This window comes from Cebus imitator, unplaced genomic scaffold (assembly GCF_001604975.1).
Source record: "Cebus imitator isolate Cc_AM_T3 unplaced genomic scaffold, Cebus_imitator-1.0 Scaffold123, whole genome shotgun sequence".
NCBI classification, from domain to species: domain Eukaryota; kingdom Metazoa; phylum Chordata; class Mammalia; order Primates; family Cebidae; genus Cebus; species Cebus imitator.
Genome location: NW_016107438.1, coordinates 2,679,652 through 2,703,727, shown reverse-complemented (window position 1 = coordinate 2,703,727; position 24,076 = coordinate 2,679,652). Strand labels below are relative to the sequence as shown.

General features: G+C 55.6%; 1 protein-coding gene across 1 annotated transcript; it reads right to left on the bottom strand.

The window, feature by feature from the left end:
* Positions 1–1,347: 1,347 nt before the first annotated feature.
* NGFR (nerve growth factor receptor) lies at positions 1,348–21,104 on the bottom strand. The gene is made up of 6 exons (XM_017540089.2): positions 20,914–21,104; positions 13,875–14,016; positions 9,595–9,954; positions 5,599–5,851; positions 4,231–4,391; positions 1,348–3,612 (listed from the first exon to the last, which is right to left on the bottom strand). Exons 1-6 carry the CDS (start codon positions 20,977–20,979, stop codon positions 3,311–3,313), a joined length of 1,284 nt encoding a protein of 427 aa, XP_017395578.1. The 5' UTR covers positions 20,980–21,104; the 3' UTR covers positions 1,348–3,310.
* Between the last annotated feature and the right edge of the window lie 2,972 nt (positions 21,105–24,076).

Here is a 24,076-nt window from a genome sequence, read left to right as displayed (position 1 = left end):
GGATCCCCCGCTGTTAAAGCAGCACACACCGTATAGGGCCTGTCTGGTCTATCTCCCTCAAGAGTGTAAGGCCCATGAAGGCAGGGATTTGAGTCCCCCTTATTTCACAGGACAGCATCTGGTTCTCCCCTATCAGACAAGAGACTGGGCAGAGTGGAGATATACTCTTACCAATAGTATATTTCCCCATCAGCCTGGGGGCACCCTTAGGACAGGAGGTGTGCCTCCTTCATCAGGTTAGAATATCCTCAATTCTGGGACTGTCTTCTCCTTTCGATGGGAGCCTCGCTCAAGACAGAGATGATCTTCCCCATCATACTGATTTTCCAAGTACCAGGATTATTTCTCTTACCTACTCTGAATCTCCCGCAACACTTCTATCTTCCTTGCGCTCCTCACAGTCTGGGGGTGCAGAAGGGGAATGGAAGACAGGGAACATCCTCTCCACCCATGTCTGATTCTGGCTGGGCCTGGCTGGCTCTTTCTCCCTGGATTTGGAGGTCAGGCAGGCTTGTTTGCTGTTTTCACTGGAAGAGCAAGCCTCCCTTTGCCTTCTTCAGTGACCACAAGCCAGTCCCGACAGAGGAGCTGGCCAAGCAACCAGCAGGGGCTGAGCAGCTCTGACCACCTGCCCGGCCAGCCTCAGAGACGGCACAGGCCTGAAGCCAGGAGCCCTGCAGACCTGGGAGCTCCCAGGCCTGGGCCAGGAGGAGCCCAAAGCCAGTCTGGCAGGACCTTGCCCATGAGAGTTGCAAGGGAGGGGCCTGCCTGCCTAACTCCAGGCCAGGCCAGTCAGTCTCCCGCCAAGCCATCTGGAGCCAGATCTCGTGTGTGTGTGTGTGTGTGTGTGTGTGTGTGTGTGTGTGTGTGTGTCTGTCTGTCTGTCTTAGGCCATGTTGGTGGCTGGGAGCTGTGGGGTTGTGACCTGGCCCTCCTGGCAAGCCTCTGACTCCTGTGTGTGTGAGTGTGTGTGTGTCTCTCTTAGGCCATGTGGGTGGCTGGGAGCTGTGGGGTTGTGACCTGGTCCTCCTGGCAAGCCTCTGACTCCCCTGTGGTCAGTTTCACTTCTGACATCTGGTCAAGTTCACAGCTGGCCAGCTTCCTGCATGGCCATTTTCACTTTCCCTCTCCAAAATCTGGGAGCAAAGGGCCCCTACTCCTTCCCCACCCCACTTAACTCCATAGTGACACATGGGAACTTGCTGGATTTCTGTTAAAACTTCCCCATTTGGTGTGGGGGAAAAGAGGGCAGGAACTGACTGAATTGGAAATTATACCTGGGTCCCTGCCACACACCCAATCCCAAACAACTCAAACCATGTGTATTTCCAGAAAATCTCTTTCCACTATTTTTCTTTCTTTGCTATTTAATGTTCATCACTTATGTTTTATGTGTAAGTTTCAGGAGGGCCCAAGAAATGATTACACAGGAGGCAAGGAGGGGAGGTAACAGGAGGGTTCCTGGGGGTCTGGAGCTCATGGCTTCCAGCTGAGGGGCCAGAAGGGTTCCATCTCAGCCCAAAGGGAGAAAACAGGGGCCCCAGAACCAAACACATGCTAAAACATACTTGCAAAGCCCCCAATACCCTCAATTCCTACCTGCTGGGGAGGAAAATAAATACACTCAGACTCTGTCCTACTCCCCAGGTGCCCAGGTGAGGGGCCAGCAGGTGACTTCCCTCCCTTCATCACAGATTGAGGTCAAAGACTTGCCATCTACTACATTGCTCCTAGTCCCATCCACAGGGCGGGGGGAACCCTGGGCTGGGGAGGGGTGGGTGTCAGTGCACAGCCTGCCTGGGGCTTGTCATGCTAAATACAGGGGAGCCACACTCATTCCAACATCAGGCAAAACAGAACAGGACAGGGAGTGGGTGGAAAGGCCACTGAGGCCTCACGGCCCCGTTCTGGCCAAGCTCAGGAAAAAACAGTCCTTTGCAGAGTCCTCTAGAGCTGGGAGAAATCCCCACGGGTCACAGTTGAAGTCAATTCCGTCTTGCCACATTCCCACACTGGCCCACGTTTCTTCATCACAACCTTCTGGGCCCAGCCAACCCTGTGCTTGCAGGGAAGGGGAGGATGGGGGAGCATTCCTCCACGTGCAGGCCCTTGAAAGCAAACGCCAGCTCTGGCCTCGGCAGTCCTTGGCCCGCCAAACCCGGGGGCGAGTAAAGACAGCCCAGCAGACCTCAATTCCCTCCGATGCTTCTCTGGCAGCTGCCCCGGGCAGGATCTGGTCTCAGCCCAAGAGGAAGAACTCATGGAGAAAAATGAGGTTCCTCCTCCTGTATGTGTACATGCATCTGTGTTGCGAGGTGAGGAGTCCTTAGTCCCTGACCCCTAGGCTGATTCTAGGGGCCAGTGTTGGCTCCGGGGCTGTGCCAGGATGGAGGGCTACACACAGGAGCCATGCCACAGATGTCACATAGGCATGCCTGAGAAGGACAGGCAGAGGGAAGCAGCACCCTTTCCACAAACCTCAAACCTGATTCCATCATGGACCAGGCCCTGGGCAAGCATCCCATCTCCACAGGTGGGCAGGCAGCGGGGAAAGGCAAGGGTCTGAGATGTGGCAGGCAAAGCTGACTTGGCTTCAAGCCATTTCCCAGAGGGTCACCTGCCACCTTCCCCCCGGCATCAGGCAAACCTGAGGCCCCTCATTTAGAGAGGCCCCTTCCCATTGCTGTGCAGCTTTGGGTGAGTCATGGCCTCTCTCTGGGCCTCACTGATCTATATGAGGGGAGTGGGCTGAGCTTTGAAATCCTCTCCCAGCTCTGACAGGCCTCTGATCCTCTTCATCTTAGGCTGGGGTGGGGGGTGAGGGGGACTGAGGGAGGGTTGAGGGCACTGGAATGCTCCCTTGCTCCCCAAGTTCACAGTGTAGAGTCCAAGGCTCTGGTTCCTTAGTTCCTCCCTCTGAGTCTCTGGGGCCTTGTCACTTCCCCCAATACCATCTCTGGTGTCAGCCCCCCAGATATGACACCTGCTGCGGTGGGAGGGACTGGCCCACCTAGCAGTGTGGGAGAAGGCGGCAGGTGGCCTGAGATGGTGAGGGGGCAGGGGCAGGGCTGGGGGGCGGACAGCAGGGGCATGTCTCTTGCTAGACAGGGAGTGTCGTCAGAAGTGAGGGGGCCACACAGGCCGCACCAACAGGGCTGTGGTTTGGGGGCCTGGACTCCGAGGTCCTGCCCAGAGGAGCTCAGTTCTGCCAGGTGGGCCTCCCCCAAGAGTGGGGCTGCGGACTCCACGGGGGTTGGCTGGAGCGTCGCTTGTCGGAATGTGGGGTGGGGCAGGGGCTCCCCAGCTGGGCTCACACCGGGGATGTGGCAGTGGACTCGCTGCACAGGCTCTCCACAAGGTCAGCTCGCTGGATGCGGCGCAGGGCGGCCAGAAGGGCATCCAGTGTGGCGCTGTCCTGGGCGGCCCAGCTGGTGAGCAAGGCGCGGACGGGGCAGGCCTCGTGGGTAAAGGAGTCTATGTGCTCAGGCTGGTAGCCCAGCTCTCCCGCCAGGTGCCGCCAAGTGTCCCCTGCAGAGCCGTTGAGAAGCTTCTCCACCTCTTCCCGCTTGGCTGGGGGCAAGCTGCTGTAGAGACCTCCGTCACCCTTGAGGGCTGCAGAAAACCCAGAGGAGAGTCAGGTCCTACCCCTGAACCCCTTTCCCCAATAGTGGGCATGAGGGCAAGGCTCAAGAAGGGCCGAGGCAGTGCTCCTCCCCATCTGGAGGTCTAGGGCCAAAATAAGTCCTGGCTGGGGTGCCTGGGGGGACTCATTGTCCCTTCTTCCTGTCACTCCAGCCCAATCCCTACCCCCAACCCTCCTCCCTTCCCCGCCAGCAATTAATCATGGCAAAGGAGGAGACAGGACTTCTCAGTTCCAGACAACTGCAGCAAGGGTCCGGGAGCTGGGCTGTGGGCCACTAATTAGGGTACACACTTAACTACTTGTTCCCCTGAAGTCCAGGGCAGGAGGCTAATTGCAGCTACTTTAGCAGTAATTAGCCCCCAGGGGGGACAATTAGCTTGATGAGTCTAGATGCTCCAACTTGTAAAAGCCTCCATTTCCCAAGTCCTTCCCCTGGAGTGGACCTCTCCCTCCCATTCCCCTCAGCCAGCGTCTCCATCCAGCTACAGGGCACCGCTGAGCCAGCCCACTCCCCCAGTCCTTCCTAGAGTCTAATCTTAACCGCTTCTGCTTCCTCAGCCTCAGCTCCCCAGCAGGCCCCTGCTCACCCTGGCCTGAGGCCGTCTGCGTGTGGGGCTGCTGGTCTTGCAGGCTCTGGCTGTCCACGGAGATGCCGCTGTCACTGTGAAGTTTTTCTCCCTCTGGTGGGGGCGTCTGGTTCACCGGCCGGCTGTTGGCTCCTTGCTTGTTCTGTTTGCAGCTGTTCCACCTGGAGGCAGAGGCAGAGGACAGGCCGGGTATCACAGGGAGAGGGGCTGTAATGGCTGATGCAGCTGAGGTATCTGTGCTCTGCCATGCTAGGGCCAGGGGCACGGCAGGTGCCCAACTATTAACTGCCACCTCAGCATCTAAGGCTCCTCTTTACATATCTGCCCCCCAACCCCCCACCCCCCTCCCACCCCCGTCTACCCTGAAAGTTCCATGAGGGCGGAGGGGGCCTCTGTAAGTGTTCAGTAAATGTTCCTGAAATGAGCAGTGCTGAGGAACTCCACTTCTCCCCATCTACCCTTCTAAAATACTCCCACATGTGGGCAGTGATATATACAAAGATTTCCTCTGCAATTATAAGCAATAACAAAAAACTGGAAAAAAAAAACCAAATGTCCATCAATAGGGCACTGACTAAATAAATTACCATCCAGCCATGCTATTGAACGAGTGGTTACAAATGATCAGCTAATCTACATTCCTGAGGAAAGGTCTCCTGAGGGAGACTGAGTGAAAAAGTAAGCTATGGAATATGTACAATGTGATCCCACTGATACCTAAAAAGCCCTCTGTGTTTACATGTCATTATAAAAGGTTTATATACATGCTTATAAAAAAGACACGCAGAAAATAGTTGGCAATGGGAAGGATCCATTCCAAACAGATTCCAATAAGGAGAGGAGTAGGATTTGAAGAGATAGAAGGGGACTTTTACTTTTTGTTTGAAAGATACTGGTCTTGTAAGCATTTTCCTAAACATGCATGTGTTATTTGATGGTTTTTTTTTTTTTTCAGTAAAAATGGAAAATGCATTTAAAGCTTTAAAATGCTTTCTGGGAGTTCCCGCACATCCTGAATTCCTGGATTCCAAGTGTGACAAGGGATGGGGAAGAGACACACGCAGGGGGATGGGGAAGAGACACACGCAGGGGGATGAGGACACAAGCAGTGGGGGGTTGGGAGTCCGGGAGGGTGTGGCGTGGGAGTGGGAGGGGCTGGAGGCAGGACAGGACAGGACAGGGTGGGTCCGCTCCCCTCACTTCCTGCTGAGCTGCTGCACCCTGGAGTGGGGCGGCGTATGATGAGTGAAGATGAGTTTGGTTTGGGGTTGAGTTAAAAGAGTGTGTGTGTTTCAGGTCAAGGTCATGGCAAAGTCTTCCTCGAGGGCAAACATCTCCCGTCTGTGTTCCCACCATGCCCTCTCTCACCTCTTGAAGGCTATGTAGGCCACAAGGCCCACAACCACGGCAGCCAGGATGGAGCAATAGACGGGGATGAGGTTGTCCGTGGTGCCTCGTGTCACCACAGGCTGGGAGCTGCCCATCACTGTGGTCACCGCATCTGCCACCGTGCTTGCTATGATGTCTTGTTCTGGAGGTGCCTCAGGCTCCTGGGTGCTGGGGGCTGTGACGTCTGAGCCCTCGGGGGGTACGGACCGTGTAATCCAACGGCCAGGGATCTCTGGGAGAAAAGGCCACAGGAGTGAGGACCCACTTTCCCCCCCCCTCCCTTTTAGGTCTGACCTACGGCAACCTTCTTCTCGTGTTCCCGCCCTGGCTCCAGGTCTCTTATGCCCAGCTGTTCTGCACAGAGTGGGGGCTCGGATTGTATGTCTGACATCATGACGCTGAAGAGCAAGGCCTGTAAGTGCGCAGATGGAGCTTCAGCTCCATCACTGACTTGCTGGGTGACTCTGGCCCAGCCCCCTTTTCTCTCAGAACCTCAGTGTCCTCATCCATCTAATGGGGCTATTAAAAGAGACCATCTCGAAGCTCCCTTCCATGTGGGGCTGTGGTCCTGGAATTCTATGCCATCTCCCTGGGTACCCAGAGGCCTGGATGGGAGCAAACACACAAAGAAGCCTGGCCACAGAGAGGCTCGAGCTGGAATCACTCCGGGAAATGTGTCTCTGGCCCCAGCTTATCCTAGATGACCCCAGTCACTCCTGTCCTAAGGAAAGAAGAAGGTATTCAGGTCTGGTCAGAGAAGTGCTTCCCCCGCACCACCTCCCTGGGAGCTGCACCTCAGCTCTCCCTCCCCAACTTTTCCACTCTCACATCCTGGGCTCTAGGCTTGGGTGGAGAGGAGGGGTGCAGGGCAGCTGCGTTGCCCCCCTCCAGCCAGCCCTTGGACAGTGGCCAGCCTGTTTCCTGTCTCGCCTGGCTCCCACCTAGCCTGATCCTCCCACCCAGAGAAGACAGCATCAAGTAGCCCCAACGCTCCTCGGTCAGAAAGCAGAGAGGGCGTGGAGAGGGGGCCATTGAGGCAGGTCCAGCTCACTGCCTCAGCAGGAGGCTGACTGTGACTTGCCACCCACCTAGAACCTCTCATGCTAAGTGGGCATTGCCAGCCTCCCTGCCAGGGAACCCAGCCCTTCCTGGCACCGGTGGGTGGGATTTTCCATTCTGCCACACAGCCAGGGCAGTGCTGGGGATTGTGGGCTCTGGACAGCCTGGGGATACTTGTCTGGGCAAAGTTGCCTGCCCCCTCCCTCCTCACTTCCCATGCCTGAGGCAGGGAGGGAAAGCAGACAGGACATGCCAGTGGGGTAAAGGGGAGGGTACCTTGCTCCCAGCTCTGCCCACCCAACCCCTACTTTGCCCACCCAAGCAGGAGTGGAAGCCGCCCACCCACCTTCTGACCTCTTCCACTCAAGATGAAAATGCTTCAAAGGCCGATTTTCAGCACCTTCTGAGGAGCAAAGCCCCCAGATATGAATCTGGAATCCATCTGGCTGCCAGCGGTGAGGGGTTGCCATCTGCCACCCTGTCCCACCCTTCCTGTCTCAGTCCTGGGAGGGGCGGAGGGAGTGAGGGAGACGGAGCCCTGTCTTCTGGCAGCCCCAGGTGGAGCGCTGGACTGGGGAGGGTCTTCTCTTGCTCTGCCAGGGAACTGAGCAAGCTGTGGGGCAGCCCAAGCCCAGAGGCTGGAGACACAGCTCAGCTCAGACTGATCCCAAGCCAGAGGCTGAAAGAGTGTGTATCGTTGGGTACCGGTGAATGAGACCATCACCTAGATCAGAGCATGGTAGGGGAGGGCTGGGAGGGTGGCAAGGCATGGCCAGACTAGAGGCGGTACTGACTCTCAGGGAGCTGCCCTCATCTCTCCAACCCCCTCTGACTGGGGGCGGGGGGGGGATGAGATCCAGATGTGGCCGTGTCCACTAGCATTCCAACCCACTAAGCCCTTGGCAGGTCCTGACAGCCATTTCCGGGGGCTGGAAGGAGGGACCAGGTTACCCCTACCCAACCCGAATTTCACTGGGGCTGGGGGGAGCCCTTCTGCCCTGAGGGTGGGTGAGTCACTATGTTGACACCTGAAACATACATGCATGGCAGTATGGTATGCTGGAGGGGAGGGGGCAACCAAACCAAGAATCAAATTCCATTTCCTGAAATGGTCGGTTGTCCCAGAGCTGACATTTAACCCTTCAGAGCCTGAAGTTGAAAGGGGAACAGGGTCCTGGATGAATACGCCCTCAGGAGCACCCTCTTCCTTCAGGGTGGCTGGGAAAGTGGGCTGGTATCTGGGAGGAAATCTGTGAATGCCCCAAAAGGCAGAGTCTGCTCCTCCCCCAGCCACCACCTTTCTTTGCTCTAGCCGAACTCCTGGGTCCCCGCCACCCCTCCACTGGCTGGCCTGGACTTGCCCACAGAAATGTGCTGCCTGCTTGCCTGCTGCCTGGCTGCTAAAACCCTCCCTGCACTCTGCCTGGCATCTAATGCCACTTGCCTGTCTCCTGGCCCATGGCAACTGCCACCAGAACCACCACATCCTACTCCTCATTCTTTCTCCACCCCCTTCCCCAAGGCAGGAAGCTTCACACTCAACCTGTCCAAGCTCAACGCCCAGCATAATAGCCCTCCCCATCCTGAGCTCCTAGAGCCAGAGATTGCCGGACTTGGAAGGTAGGTGTGGGTTGTTGGAGCCACTGTCGGACTGGAGGGTCCCCAGGGGCAGGAGATCTGGGTACTGACTGAAGCAGAAGCTCTGCTGCCTCCATCAGGATGGGGAATCTCTAAAGTGAGGGCTGCCTCTCCTTCAGCTGGAAACCAAGTGCTGGGACCATCTCTCTCTTTAGACTGGGGCAAAGGCTATCTCTCCCATCAAACTAGGGGCTTACTGCAGGAGGTGCTGTGCTGCCTGCTCAGGGTAACGGCAATCTGAGGATGAAGGTTAGGTCTCAAAGGGAAATAACTCAGTGTGTGCATGGCCGCAGGATGATGGGCAGGATGTAAAGGCACTGCCAGCCTCTCCCCGTAGTGGAAAAGCCCACCTGTCTCCCCTGAGATGGACGTCACCAACCAGAGACAAAAATAGGTCTGCCCTGGCTCCCATGGGGCTTGCTTCTCCCATCCCGAGAACAACCCCATCTCCTTGGGGCCTGTGTCTGGCTAAGGTGGGCACACCTAGTTCCCATCACCCCTGGAGCTGAAAGCCCCAAGCGTACTCTGCCTTGTCCCCGGGCTTTTGAGCCACAGGCCTGCCACCCTTAGTGTTCCCTGTACCCCCTCATCCTTCACTAAACTGCAGAACTGCTAACCACTTCCCTAGACAGAGCAAGTTGAATTGGGCCAGCCCCACTGTGTGTTCCCTAACCCACCCCAACCCTGGTAACCGCATGACCAGTGAGGAAATTGCGGCCCAGAGACAGAAGTGGACTCCCTAGCGTCAGATAAGGACAGGGTGGGTTCCATCTCAGGTCCCACAGCCAAAACCCACCATAGACCTAGACCAGGGCTCAGAGTCAAAGGGTCCCAGCTCCTGAGGGTCTTCAGGCTGCTCTTCCAGTTCAGAAAGCCTGCCTCAAGGATCAGACCCATCCTGTTCTGTGCCCTGGGGGCAGTGGCCATCTTCGAGGTGCTTGCTGTCCAACTAATCACTAGCTGGCAGCCACAGAGATATGAGCCCCGGAGGATGAGTTACAGTGTAGTACCCGAGGCCTGGAACGCTGAGAACGCCCACTTTCCAAATACTTAGCCCAAAGAAGGAAATAGTAAGAAGGGTTCTTTGGTGAGACAGGATCGGAACGACTTTCTCCCTCAGGAAAGAACTGAGGCTCAGGGAAGGTGCACACTGCCTCAAGGTCACAGAGCTGCACCAGCAGGCCAGGCGGGGTCCTTGTTGACCCCCAGAGGGTGCCCTTCCGTATGCACCCAGCCCACCCCCGCAACCCCCACTCCCTGCCCCGGAGCTGCGCTCACCCTCGCACTCGGCGTCAGCCCAGCGCGTGCACTCGCGCAGCTGGCGCTCGGTGTCCTCGCACACTGTGCAGGGCAGGCACGGGTCCACGTGGTTGGCCTCGTCGGAGTACGTGCCGTCGGGGCACTCCTCGCACACGGTGTTCTGCTTGTCTTGGCACGAGAACACGAGGCCGGAACCCGCCTCGCACACGCGGCAAGCCTCGCAGCGCCCGGTTGTCTCGTCCTGGTAGTAACCGTAGGCGCAGCGGCACACGGCATCGTCGGCCTCCACGCAAGGCGCAGACATGCTCTGCAGCCCCACGCACTCGGTGCACGGCTTGCACGGCTCAGTCGCGCTCACCACGTCGGAGAACGTCACGCCTGTGTGCAGCGGACACCAGATTTAGTCGTCTGCTCTCTGGGCGCCCTGGACGCAGGAGCTGGAGTCTCTCCCTCTCCCACGGCCTGCCGGGAGGCTGACTTCCTTCCTGCAGTTTCGCCTTCTCATCGACTCCCACCCTCTTCCAAGGGACCCTGACCCCCAGCCTGTGAAAGTTGGTGGCAGCCACCTGGGAAAGGGGGAGGAGGCCTGGAGCCCCATCCTCCAGGCCCCAGAAGCACTGGCCCAGAGGTTTTCCGGGATAACCCAGCTGGTGCCCGTAAGTTTCTCGGCAAATTCTCTTTGAGAAATCCCAGGTCTGTATGTGTTCCCGGCATGATTAAGGAATAATCTGAACGTGGTTCCCATCCAGCCCTCCCCGCCCGCCAGTGCTGGGCTGCTAACCCAGTCCAGGCAAGGTAGGCCTTCCCCTAGGGAGCCACCGGTGCATTATCTGCCTTGAGATACTCTCCACACAGGTGCGGCCTGAATGGGAGTGACCAGGGTTAGACAGAAGAATTTCCCAGCCATGGCGCTGCCCACACGCTGCTGAAGGGCTTGGCTCTTGAGGGTGGGGACGAATCTGTAGGCAAGAGGGTTCAGGTAAAGCAGGAGCCACTGAAGCTAGGGAGCTGGGTCCTAGCCCCACATTTGCTCTCTCAGATGGATATTGTTGATCAGTACACAAACTGCACAACTGTACATGATCACCCTTTTGAGATCTGCACATGCAGTCCTCTGCCCTTTTGGCCAGCATGTAAGGGGGATGTCCAAGCTCATTCTTCACTTATGTTTTCTAATTAGTGGATGTGCACTCCAGAATAAGGAGAAGGAGGGCAGGCATGCCAGGGTCCTCGCCTCCTTTTTCAGGGAGGGGAAGGAGCAGGGCCAGATCTTCTTTGCCCCTTCCAGCCTTGGGTGGAGAACTCTGTGCCACCTGGATCTGGCAGGACCTATCCTTGCTCCAAGGACAGGAAGAGCATAGATTTAGGAACCTGAGAACCAGGGAAGGATAGATTGTTCAGAATGTGGAAGTAGAAGCAGAAAGGTTAAAGTGCCATTGGGGGGAAACTGAGGCATGTGGGGGTCTCAACACTATTCAAAGGCATCGGAGACAAGACAGAGCAAGGGCTCACTGGCTTGGGGGTTGTGGCTGGGGGAAGGGGAGGCAAAGAAGGAAAAGCCAGAGAGAAGCGAAAGGGGCAGAACTGGGGACAGAGGCTGTGCATGGCGGCTCATGTCTTTAATCCGAGCACTTTGGGAGGCCAAGGTGGGCAGATCGCTTGAGGCCAGGAGTTCAAGACCAGCCTGGCCAACATGGTGAAACTCCATCTCTACAAAAAATACAAAAATTAGCTGGGCATGGTGGTGCATGCCGGTAATCCCAGCTACTTGGGAGAGGTTACAGTGAGCCAAGATTGCACCACTGGACTGCAGCCTGGGCAGCAGAGCGAGACACTGGCTCAAAAAAGAAGAAGAAGAAGAAAAGAAAAAAGAAATAGGGGTGGAGGAGAGAAGAAAAGACCCAGGAAGAAGGGCCTGGAGAGATACTTTAGTTTCAAATCTGTTCTGACAGAGGAACCCTGTATCCCTTTTCCTAGGAGCAGGCAGGTCTGGATTCAAAATCCACTTCCATTACTTATTAGCTGTGTGTCTTTGGGTGTTTTACTTAACCTCTCTGAGCTTTTTTTTTCTCTGTAAAAATAAGGAGAAATATCTGCAGTCACAGGGTTCTGAGGAATAAATGAAATTCAGCCATAAAGCCTGGGCATATAGTTGGGATCATATAAAGATCGGGCCCCATGGGGGTGGGCAGTGATAAGGACAGTGAACTTTGGTGGTAGGAATATGGTCAGACAGCAGAAAGAAACACCAACAGCCAAGGCAGGATGTCTGATCTACACAAACAAGAGGGTCTTAGCTGGCTGGCATGTGACAGAGGGTGGGTCTAGTCACATAGGAGGGGAAGAGGAGAACCCTGCTCATGGCAAAACACAGAAAATTAGCAGAAAACTCCTGGGAGAGGGTTTTAGGCAGTGTGAAAAGTGTGGTCTTTTTTGGCAGAGAATGAAGGCAGGGGCTTAATAGGTTTCCTTGTGGAAACGTTTTAAGGATAGAGGGAAAGTCCACTGGGGTCTCCATCCCATAAAGTGGGCTTGTAAAAGCAGCCTGTTAACGCAGCTGGAGATGGAGGAGAGGGAGATAGGGAAGGAGGGGGAAAAGGGAGGGGAGGGGAGGAAGTGGGAGGGAGGATTCTCAAAGCCACCTCTCTGCCTGCTTCCCTTCTCTTCCAGAGATCCTGGAACTTCCTCTCCTGGTTTCCTTCACCCCAATTCCTGCTGAAGATCCTTTGACTGAAGGGAGAGGGTTCCCATCATTTAGGTCCCGGGAGGAGAGCCCCCGGCTGGAGTCTCGGAAGCGAGAGAGGCAGATTTGGAGGTTCTAGGATAGCTGATGGTTGGCCACCCCTGCCCTAGGATGGAAACCCTATTAGGCCAGGACCAGAGCAGGTGGCCAGACAGCAAGATGGCAAAGGCATTGGAGAATGTCCCCCTCCACACACAGGCCCAGGCATCTCTTAGCTGGGGAATGGGGTTACAAGATCCACAAGCACAGAGATGGGAAAACAGCGTGTCTGGCGCACACCAAGAGTTGAGGTTGCCTGAAGGACAGATGGACTTGGGGGACATCCAGAGGAAACATGAGGGATGCAGGTGGCTATCCCCTTATTCCCAAGGATTAAAGAATAATCTGAGTATGGTTCCCTTGAGCCCTCCAGGTGGGCATCAAGTGCCAAGTAGAAGGCAGAATATGACTGGCAGTCATCAGGAAAAGGGCAGGGAGCCCAAAGCCCAAAGGCAGCAACTAGGACTTGGGGGACTGACTCAAAAGCAGGAAGGGATTCAGACCCTGGGCAAGACTGGGGCCAAGGGGCCCAGACCCACCAGCCCTGGAAGATGAGATTCTCTCCCTTTTGGAAAAAAATCCCAGACAGGGTTGATCGTCGTGGCTTATGCCTCTAATCCCATCACTTTGGGAGGCCCAGGCAGGTGGATCACTTGAGGCCAGGAGTTCAAGACCAGCTTGGACCACATGGTAAAACCCCATCTCTACCAAAAATACAAAAATTAGCCAGGGGTGGTGGTGTGCACCTGTAGTCCCAGCTACTCAGGAGGCTGAGGGATAAGAATCGCTTGAACCCGGGAGGTGGAGGTTGTAGTGAGTCCAGGTCATAGCCCCTGCACTCCCAACCTGGGCAACAGAGCAAGACTCCATCTCAAAAAAGAAAGAAAGAAAGAAATCCCAGGCAGGTGTGGGCACATCTCCCCGTCTCCCCTCCACTCCCCTCTGTCACCCCACAGTACGGACATCCTCATAGCGCCCTGACCCCCATCCCTGTTGCTTCAGGAAAATTCTGCTTCCTGGTCAAAGCTGGAGAAGTGTTGGCCTTGTAGGAAGGAGAAGCCACAGCCCCAGGATCCCCCAAGGTCAGTCTCCAGGGCAGCCAGGATTTGATCCTCCTCTCCCTTCCCCCAAGCACAGCGAGGATAAGTGGCAGCCATTGATTTTGCAGTGCAGATGATATTTTTAGCTGGTTGTAGCATCAGCTACTCCTCCCTGCCTGGCCACACTCTTCTACCAGGTCTCTGGCTAATTCAGAGCTGGGAATGGGCACCCCCTGGAGATCCCCCATGGGGTTCCCCTCCTCCCTCTGCACACTTCCCTTCTCCATTCTCAGCTTCTCCCATCTGCCTCCTATACTGGGTCAGACCCACTTCCAGTGACCTTACAGTGGTGGGCAGGGGAGCCTGCCCACTAATAAGGCCTCTGCTGGGCATGCTCCTCCCCAGCCCCCCTCCTCTTCTCCCCTCTCCTCCCTCCCATTCTTCTCCCCTCCTCCTGCCCACTACCCTGTACTCACTGTCCAGGCAGGGCTCACACACGGTCTGGTTGGCTCCACAAGGCTGGGCCACACCCTCGCCCAGGTTGCAGGCCTTGCAGCACTCCCCGCCATGTGTGTACAGGCCTGTGGGGCATGTCTCCTTGGCACCTCCAAGGGACACCTGGATGGAGGGAGATCAGAGGGTCAGACTGGCAAGGGAAAGGGGAGGGTTCTTCCGGGGAATCAAACACCCCCTCCTACTGCCTTCTATTAGAACCACCTGGGCTGGGATGAGCTCACCATGGAGGCATTAGGCACATCAAAGCTGACAGGGAGAAAGGCAAATGAGGGACAGTGTGCCCGAGCAGGCTGCTGCGCGTGTGAGGTCAGAGCTTTGGCTGCTGACCTTCTGCAAAGTTCATCTTGGGTGGCAGCAACTCCTGGAATCCCAAGGATACACCACATGGGAAGGCGGCCCGAGGCCCAGCGGAGGGCCTTCCAGCAGGGATGTCGTGAATGGTTGGACAGGCCGCATCCTGCTGCACAGGGCTCCCAGCCAACGGGGCAAGCAGAGCTGAAACCTACCCAAACTCCATTCGCTAAGTTTTGCAACTGCAGGGCTGTGTGTGCCCAGAGGAGGGCCTTTTTCGAACAAAGGCCAGCAGGGCCCTCCTCCAGGTCCTTAATTTCACATGTTAAATAATAAATGGGAGGTGTCCATGCCCAAGTGCAGAAAGCAGAGGGCTAGGGTCTTGGGTTCGAATCCTGACTCTGCACTGGGGGTCTTGCCTGCCCAACTTCCCTCTGAGTCTTCATCTCTCTACAGCGATGGCGACAGCCTTGTGCCAGGGCCAAGGACCTGCTGTTTGGCAAAGTGCCTGGCACCAAGATGGGGAGAAACAGAGAACAGTTATCAATGATGTGACGGTGGCTGCTCTCACTGCCCAGCAGCCCTGCCCTGCCCGGGTTTGATTTCCAGCAACCAGCCCTCCCCCTCCCCATGTGACCACTGGGAACAGCGCTGAAACCAAGGGAAAGGGGAATCAGGTTCCTGCCACTGAAGCATCTTTGCTCATGGATGGAACAATTTAACACCAGATTCCCGGTGGGGAGGGGAGAAGGGGCTGCTGGAAGCTTGCTTTATATTTCTGTTCCTTAAAAAAAAACTTAATGTCTAATAAAACTCCAAAGCCTGCTTTGCTGGCTCCAGACCATGCAGCCCTCATTTGATGCAGAGAAGTATGGCTCTGGGGTGGTGGGACCAGAGGGAAGCTTTACAAGCTTGTTGAGGGCATTCTACATCTTCCACATTGGCCAGATTATGGCCAAGACACTCCTTTCCCTCCAGTCTGTTAAAATGACCTGTGGTCTCACCAAGGTTTGGTGGGGAAGGAAACAGAGAAGGCAGGGGGATAGACAGGTTGGATCAACCCAGGCCAGAGCCTGTGGTCCCCATGAGACCAGCAGGACAGGCACAGGCTGCAGGCAGGGGTGGGGGGCGGTTAAGGTGTTGGGGGGAGAACCTTGGTGGTTGCTGCCCCTCCTCCCAGGCCGCTGCAGCACTCAGTGCTGGGAACATCTGCAGACCAGGAGCCTGGGGTCCCAGATGCAGGCTTTGCCTCAAGAGGCAACATTCCAGAAGGGCCTGTTCTGATTTCTTTTCATCCTTTAGGGCTCTGCTTCAATGTCACTTCCTCGAGGAAGTGGTCCTGTTGCACCCAGCGCCCGCAGATTAGGTGGGGCTGCCATGTTACACATCCAGCCTGTTCTCCAGTTCTCCCTGCTCTTGTCTGGCCTGAACTGTATAGACTCCCTCACTGGACTGTCAGCTCCCTGTGGGAGCTGGATTGCTCCCTGGATTGCCCCAGGGCCTGACGCAGGATCTGGCACACAGTAGGGACCCAATGCATACACATGTGGAGTTGAAATACATGAAAACACTGTATGACCTCAATTAACCAGAACTCTGGGAGAGCGACTGTCGGATAGCCGAGATTCCTGACTGCCAAGGCTTTGCTGCTCTCATCATTTTTCCTTTTCACCATGGTGGCTGCACCCTTCCCTGTCTCTGGAGCAAACCTTCATGGCTTCCCATGACTCAGGGACTTGGTATTTACACCATCGCTTATTCTGGTCTGCAATGCAGGGAAACTCTTGTATTCTTTTCCCAAATTATGATACTTTCATCTTTTTGCGTTCTCCCGTCAGCTTTTTTTTTTTTTTAAATATAGTTTTTCTGTCTTCTGCCTTCCTGTCAAGGTATCAGTTGTCACTTGGTGCTACCAGAGTGTGACCTGAAGCAGCCCTTCCCCCACCGCTCTAATTTATTTAAGGTCTAATTGAATCATCAGAAACTGGAACTTGGCTGGTGCAGTGGCTCACACCTGTAATCCCAGCACTTTGGGAGGCCAAGGCAGGTGGATCATCTGAGGTCAGGAGTTCGAGACCAGCCTGACCAACATGGAGAAACCCCAACTCTACTAAAAATACAAAATTAGCTGGGCGTGGTGGCGCATGCCTGTAATTTCAGCTACTTGGGAGGCTGAGGCAGAAGAATTACTTGAACCCGGGAGGCGGAGCTTGCGGAAAAAAAAAAAAAAGAAGACAGAAACGGTGGAACTTGCCTTGGTAGAGAGGTATGTAAATAGGATCTGAACCAGGAGACCAGGAGGAAGCAGGCCTCTGAGTACAACATGTGAGCTCTGGCGCCAGTCTGAATCCTGGCTCCTCACTCGACCTGGGTCAGGTTTGGAATCTCTGTGCCTCAGTTTCCTCATAGTTAGGTAATCATGATAGTACCTGCATCGTAGGATTGCCGTAAGTATTACACGAGTGCGTAAGGTGCTTATGTACTTTGGGACCCTTCTTTTCTGTCTACTTTGTGGCTATTGGCTGTGTTCCAGTTAGTTGAGGTCAGCAGAGACCTGGACTCTGGATGGCTGAGGGGGTGTGTCTACAGTGGTCTTGGGTGGTGTAGGGGCTTTGTGCAAACACCCCTGCCAAGAAGCCTGTTCTCCCTGCTGCAGCCTGAGGTCCTCTCTCCTCTCTTAAAACTTGCATTTGGAGTAGGGGTCAGATAATTAGCAACCATGCATTTCCTGTGTTTGTTTTGTGTTCCCTATGTTGCAAAATCCTAGATCTGCTTCTTAATAATATGTTACTTTGGGTAAATTACTTAATCTCCCTAAACCTCAGTTTTTCTCACCGAAAACATTGGGTTGGTAATGTCTACTGCCCAGACTGCTGGGAGAATTAAGTGAAATAATTTATGCAAATATGTCTGGTCTATAGTAGGAATTTAATAAATGTTAGTTATCAAAGAAGTGTTTTGTCTTAGGGAGACCCCAGGGAGGAAGGGGGAGTTTAGCCAAGTAGGGAGGGGTGACTAGTGTTCAGGCTAATTGCTCCAAAATCAGATCCAAAGGATTAATTTATGGGAATGACAGATACATTTGCCTGAAATTTGTATGTGTCACACTTAGTCATTTCACATTTGATAGAATGATTTCATCCCATTTTTAAGAACCTTTGTAATGTTTTTGTTTTGGCCATTTCAAGGCTTACAAGGAACTAAGGTGAAAGGATTCTAAGATGAATTGACTTTTAAGTATTACTTTTAAGTATTACAGGCTCATACCTGTAATCCCAGCACTTTGGGAGATGGAGGTGGGAGGATCACGAGGTCAGGAGTTCGAGATCAGCCTGGCCAACATGATGAAACCCCATCTCTACTAAAAATACAAAAAATTAGCCAAACGTGGTGGCAGACACCTGGAATCCCAGCTGCCTGGGAGGCTGAGGCAGGAGAATCGCTTGAACCTGGGAGGTGGGGGTTGCAGTGAGCTGAGATCATGCCATTGCATTCCAGCCTGGGCGACAGGATGAGACTCTGTCTCAAAAGAAAAAAAAAAAAGAAAAGAAAAGAATCTTCGTTTTTTTAGAAGAAAGAGAGAAACAGCAAAACAGTTGAAAGTATTTGAAACCATATGAATGTTTCAGTGTAATCAGCCCTGACCATTCACAATAGATTCAGCAAAGGGCTCCGTAAGTGAATGGGACCATGGTGACCGCCTTGGGATGAGGATGGGAGAGGTTTTCAAATACCTGGAGGTCAAAAGACCTTTGAGGTTGATGCAAACCCAGGGGAAACACCAGCACATACCCCTCACTCCCTTCGGACGGGGGAGGAGTTTCAAGGAAAGGAGCTAATGACCTGAGACAATGCAGCCTGGAGACTCGAGAGCTCGCAGGGGCTGGGCTCTAAATGCACGGGGCCAAAGACAGAGCGCACGATTTAATCTCTCAGACTAATGACAGTTTAGCACCTCTACTCCTTCCGCGATCTGAAAGGTAGGGGAGGGAGGGAGCCTGGCATATGGAGGAAAGAGAACATCCCAGGCCAAGCATTCTGGCTTTCAACAAAGACGCCACCACCGACTCACTGAGGGAGCCTGGTCTCGGGCCTGAAAGTCTGGAAGGTCCTGTTTCCTCAACTATGAGGTGGCAATAACTAAATTCACCTTGCTAGGACTTCATAAGTATTAAATAACTCAAGAGAAAGTGCCAGGGCAGTGCGAGCACGTAGCAGGGACTCAGCACATTCGACTATTCCCGCCTCCCAACCCGGGCCCCCGGGGAGGAAGCAAGGCGCTTGAGCCAGACTGGGCTGGTACAGTGGCGTGGGAGCCCATCAACCCCGGAGCTGCCTCCCCATCCACCATCCACCCCAGCCCGGCAGCTCACGCACGCCCATTTGCTGCCCTCGCTCCATCCCTATTAGGCGCATTAGCCAGCCCGGCGGCTCTGGTTACAGACGTCTGAATGACAAAGTGCCTCCATTACCGGCGCGGCCCGCCAGCCGACCCGCCGGGACGCGCTCTGGTTTCAGCGCTGTCTCTCTCGTCGCGGCCCAGGAAGAAACTCGGACCGCGCACAGCTCGCCCAGACGGAGCAGCAGCGCGCAGAGGCGGAGGCGGGAGCCGCAGGGGGTGCAGACGGCAGGTTCCGGTCCGGGTCCACCTTCCCCAGCGCCCAGGCTCTCCACGTCCAGCTCCCCTCCTTCCTTGCGTCTTCGCGCGGGGACCCTAGCTCCTGCTCAGACCGGGAGCCCACGTCGTTGTCCCTCCGGGATCCGGACTAGACACCACCCCGTCCCTCCTTCCCGCCCTCCTGGTCCACGCTGGCCCACCCGCATCTGAGCGGTGTCTCTAACCGGCAGCGTTAGTCAGCAGACGTGCCCGCGGTCACTCCCAAATCCCCGGACGCGGCCACAGGTCCCGACAGCTCCAAATAACCGGGGCTGAGCTTTTGGGGTCGGGCCCGCGCCCGGACAGGGTCTCTGCCCACCCTACTCGCAGGCTCCACTGCTGCCTGACTCTGGGGAAGGTGTCAACCCCGCCCCTGCTGGGAAACGCAGTCTTGACCCCGAGCTGGGACAGCGGCTGCCCCCTGAAGAGGTAGGGGAGTGCCGAGCTGGGAACCAGGTCGGGGGAGTCTAGCCACGACTCTGGCCCAACTTGCTGTGAGATCTTGGCCAAGTCGTTTAAACTCTCAGAGCCTCAGTCTCCCTATCTGTAAAACCGGGATTTGGGGCACAGTGCTCAGATGAAAGATGCCGGCAAGGAGAGTGAAGACGCTTCCTCCATGGCCAGACCTTCCAGGGCATTTGGTTCATGGCCACACAACAGGCCACAACTGACAATCTAGTCGGACTGCCCGGAGGACCCGCCGACCTTGGCCGAGTTGGTGGCTCAGGACACCGTGCGACAGAATCCGAGGCGTCCGGGCGCCCCCGTCTCGTTAGGTACCTAGCTGCTTGCACCGAGAGCCAGGCGAGGCGCAGACACGACCACGACCCTTCGAGGCGCGGGAGCCCACGGAGCGCGGTGGGCGCGGCGCTCGGGTCGCGCATCTCGGTAGAGGGCGGAGCGCAGCCCCAGACTCGCAGGCTGCCGCAGACAACACTTGCCTCGCCCCGCAGCGCCCCCTGCCGGCTGCCTCCCGCCTGCGCGGCCAGAGCTGCGCGCTGCCGGGACCGGTCCCCGCCTAGTGCGCCCGGGCGCTCTGCACCCTGAGACGTAGCCGCCGCCAACCGGGGTCTGGGCACACCCGCTCCATCCTTCGCGATCCGCCGCGCTGCTTCAAGCCATGAGAACAGGCGCGTCGGAGGAGCCCGCCGGCCGTGGGGGAACCTGGGGAGCGGGTTCGACCTGGCGAAGTGAGTGCTCCCCTCCCAGCCTTAGATCCCAGCCACAATTCCGGGACTGGGCGAGGCCACCAGCAAAAGCGCGGGGACAGGCGCGGAACATGTCCAAGCCTCCGCTCTCCCTTCTCGTCTCACTGTCCCTCAGTGAGGCCCGATCACTTTAGGGTGCGCGCCCCGCTCCGTCCGCTTTCCTTTTGCTTCCATCTCTCTGCAGCCCTGGCTGTCGCCCCTCTTCTGCCCTCCCTAACCCACTTCTCGTCCACCGCTCTCCCGCTCCCCAACCTCTCCCTCCGACGCCCCTCCCCCCCATTGTCTGGCCTGTCCCCATTGTCCTTGCCGGGTCCCCTCTGTCTCCAGTCCCTCCGACCTCCTCCATTGTTCCATCCCCTGGTCCTGGACTCCCCGCCCCAGCCCAGCTCGCCCCTCACATCTCTAGTCCGACTTCCCGCTCCCCCTCCTTTTCTCGCCTGAGTTCCGTCCCGCGACTCTCCAGAGACAGAGATGCTGAGGGGAAAGTCCCTCCAGGATCCCGGCATTGGAGTGTCCTCTTCCGAAGAACCTGGGCATCCGAGAGCCCCATGCCACCTCCCGAAAGACCCCTCCGATCTCCCTCACCGCCCTCCACGGTACCTGAGGACCGGCATCCGTGCTCCGGTCTTGCCCGCATCTCCAAGCTAGGAGTCAGGGTCGCTTCTGCGCTCCGAGAACCCTAGGCTCTCCTTCGTGGTCCCGGCATCAGAGCGCCTCTCCCAACACCCACCCTCAGCATCTGGGACCCCAACGCTCTGTTCTGTTTCCTGGGTGGCGGCGCCCGGCTCCCCTCGGAGTTCTGATCCCAGGAAAGGGAGCGGGCCCCCTCAGGCTAACACTCACCCCAAGAAGCAGCAACAGCAGCAGGCGCGGCCCGTCCATGGCGCGGCCGATGGCACCTGCCCCCATTGCTCGCCTCCCGCGGCAGCGCTAGGCTTCCAGCTCGGTCCGTTCTGCGGACGGATGGGGCTGCGCTGCGCCGTGCTCCAGCGCACCCCGCGCCCGCAGGAGCTGGCCGCGGCTCGGCTCGCTCTGGCTGCGGGCGGGAGGGGCTGGGTGAAGCCAGTGCGGCGGCCCCGCCTCCGCCCCGCCCAGCCCGCCCACCCCCGGAACCGCGCCCGCCCGCCCCGCCGCCTCGGGGTGGGGAGCGGAGGCAAAGGGAGGGCGTGAGGTTCCCCGCACCCCGCTGCCACTTCTCCCCGCCCTGTTCCTTAGAACCTCTCACCCATCCCGCCCTGGTACCCAGTTCCCGGCCCGCGCTACTGCGGGTCTGTCCCGGATGCTGTGGGCCCAGGGACCAGGGCGTCCCCACTGCGGTTCCCGTTCTCTCTGGCTGCGGCCCGCCGCAGGGTTCACTCTCTTACCCATCTTCCTCTGCCTCTGGCTTCACCTTCTCCCTGGAGCCTCGCTCCCTACCTGGCACCTATCACTAAGAATGCCCGCTTGCCCTCCCTGCCCTTCATCTCTGTCCATCACCCCATCTCCACCCCTGTGCCCACCTCTCCACTTCCCAGTGAAAGAGGTCCCTGGGCAGAGTCCTAGGGGGAGGGGAAGGGCGCAGGCGGCCTGACTTCAGCCATTCTCTTCAGACATTCAAGGTGGAGTCCATTTCGACAACATTTGATTCTCAAATGAGGGATTTGAAGGGGTCACAGGTGTGCACACAGCGCACAGGAATACACATTCTCAGGCTCATCTGTAGGTGTGCTCGTGCACTTACGTGTGCCCGCACCGTCCTCCATGCACTCGTGTCGACCTGTCTTACACATGCATCTCTGCAGGCATGCACACGCACATATGTGACTCAGACATGCAAACGTGCATACCTACACATTCATACATGCATGTATGCAGGCAGTCATGTCTGCACAAGCCCTCATATGTATACAGTCACACAAGCACACACACATTCATGAGCGCACACACACACTGACACTCATAAACAAACAGCTGCCTCTTCAACAGTATAGACGCCACTAGACTGTGAGTGGCTCCATGGGCTTATGAACTCTGTAGGCAGGGATTGTGGTTTCTTCTCTGAATTCCTGGTGTACAGTAGGGTTCAAGAAAGTTCCGTAGAAGGGAATAAATAGAAAAGTGGTGAAATGGACTCATCTCTGTGTACCCATCCATGTACTAGGACCAAACTCGTCTTGCCCTAGAAACCTTGGAAAGTCCAAATAATATGCTTCCCAACCCAAAAAGTATGCCATCTACCCCCATGCTTACCCCTTGCCTGTTCCCTCCATTTCTTTATTTCCAGACATCAAGACCCTGGAGCACAGAGCTGGTGGTTGGAGGTGTCTGCAAAGCCCATCCTTGCACCCAAATCTTGGCCATGTTCGGATTTCAGTTTCCTCCTTGAAAAAAAAAACTCACTACCCTCCCAGCTATGGAAACAAAAGGGAGATCAAGAGCACCTATGGGCCAGGCACCGTGGCTCACGCCTGTAATCTCAGCACTTTGGGAGGCCAAAGCGGGTGGATTAGCTGAGGTCAAGAGTTCAAGACCAGCCTGGCCAACATGGTGAAACCTCATCTCTACTAAAAATATGAAAATTAGTCGGGCGTGGTGGCTCACGGCTGTAGTCCCAGCTATTTGGGAGGCTGAGGCAGGAGAATCACTTGAACTCAGGAGGTGGAGGTTGCAGTCAGCCGAAATCTTGAGCAACAGAGCAAAAACTCCATCTTAAAAAAAAAAAAAGAAAAAAAAAAAGACTCCTTGTGAAGAGGGCATACTGGCAGTCCATACGTGACTTCCAAGATTGGCTGAAGCTAATTCATTCACTCATGGGGGAAAAAAATCTGTCCTGTGAATTTCCTTCCTGTGTAATCCGTAAAGTCCAGGGGACAGTTCTGACCTGGAAAGGACAGGTAGATATCATGGTGGCTTTGAGCACGAATGCTGGTGAGCCGCCACCTCCATGGCTGGGCATGAGAGGCCAGGAAGCACCTCTTCAGAAATCACGAAGGATTCACTCACTACTTCCAGACAGGGACTGCATCTAAGATGTCTCCTCCTCCTGCTGCTTTTCTAGACCTCCCTTCCTCTCAGCTGAATTCATAAAAGGCAGGAAGGGGGAACATTAGTACTAACAGCAGCATCAAGCTGCTTACGACTAAGGGTATCGACAGTGTGGCATTAATTTAAATACTCCTGTTATTAATTTATGATCCCAGTTACTATTATTGCTAACGTTATCCATCTCAACACAATTTAATATGACCCACACTGCTATGGCTGGGCCTGGGTTATTAATAATTTCCATCGCCCTGATCATTTAAGCCTTACTCGAACAATTACAAACAGCAGTTGTTACTATCATTAGCAGTATTTCTATGATTAAACCCAAGCGCAAGACCACTATGTAATGCTGAGTGCTGGTGGGGAGAGCGGCTGCAAAGTGTGTGGAGGAAAGAGCACTGCCCGGGAAGTGGGACCGGCCTGGGTGTTACTCCTCCCTCCCTCTTCCCCAGTGCTGACTCCTGTGTGGTCTTAGGCAGGTTAAATCACCTCTTTTGGCCTCAGTTTTCTCATCTCTAAAATGGAAATTTTGAAAAGGTGTGGTGAGGATCAAATGAAGTACATAGTGTTCATCACAAGAAGGAACTCACTTCCCTTTTATTCATTCAGCATGTATTTATTGAGCATCTGCTATATGCCACACACTGTTCTAGGCCTTGGGGATTCATGCAGCTCCTTATGGAGCTGATGTTCTGGTGTGTTAGTTATTTGATAGGAACAGTTAGTTTATAATGTGATGCCTTGGTTTGACTGACCATATCATAGATAGTATGGAGATGATCAAGATATTCCTTTGCTGAGTCTCCCACCATCACTATAACCACAAACATCTATACCAAAACCAGCACCACTGTGACCACCATCATCATGACCAGCACCACCACCATCACCATCACCACCATCACCATCACCACCATCACCACCACCGCCATCACCACCATCACCATCACCACCATCACCATCACCACCACCACCATCACCA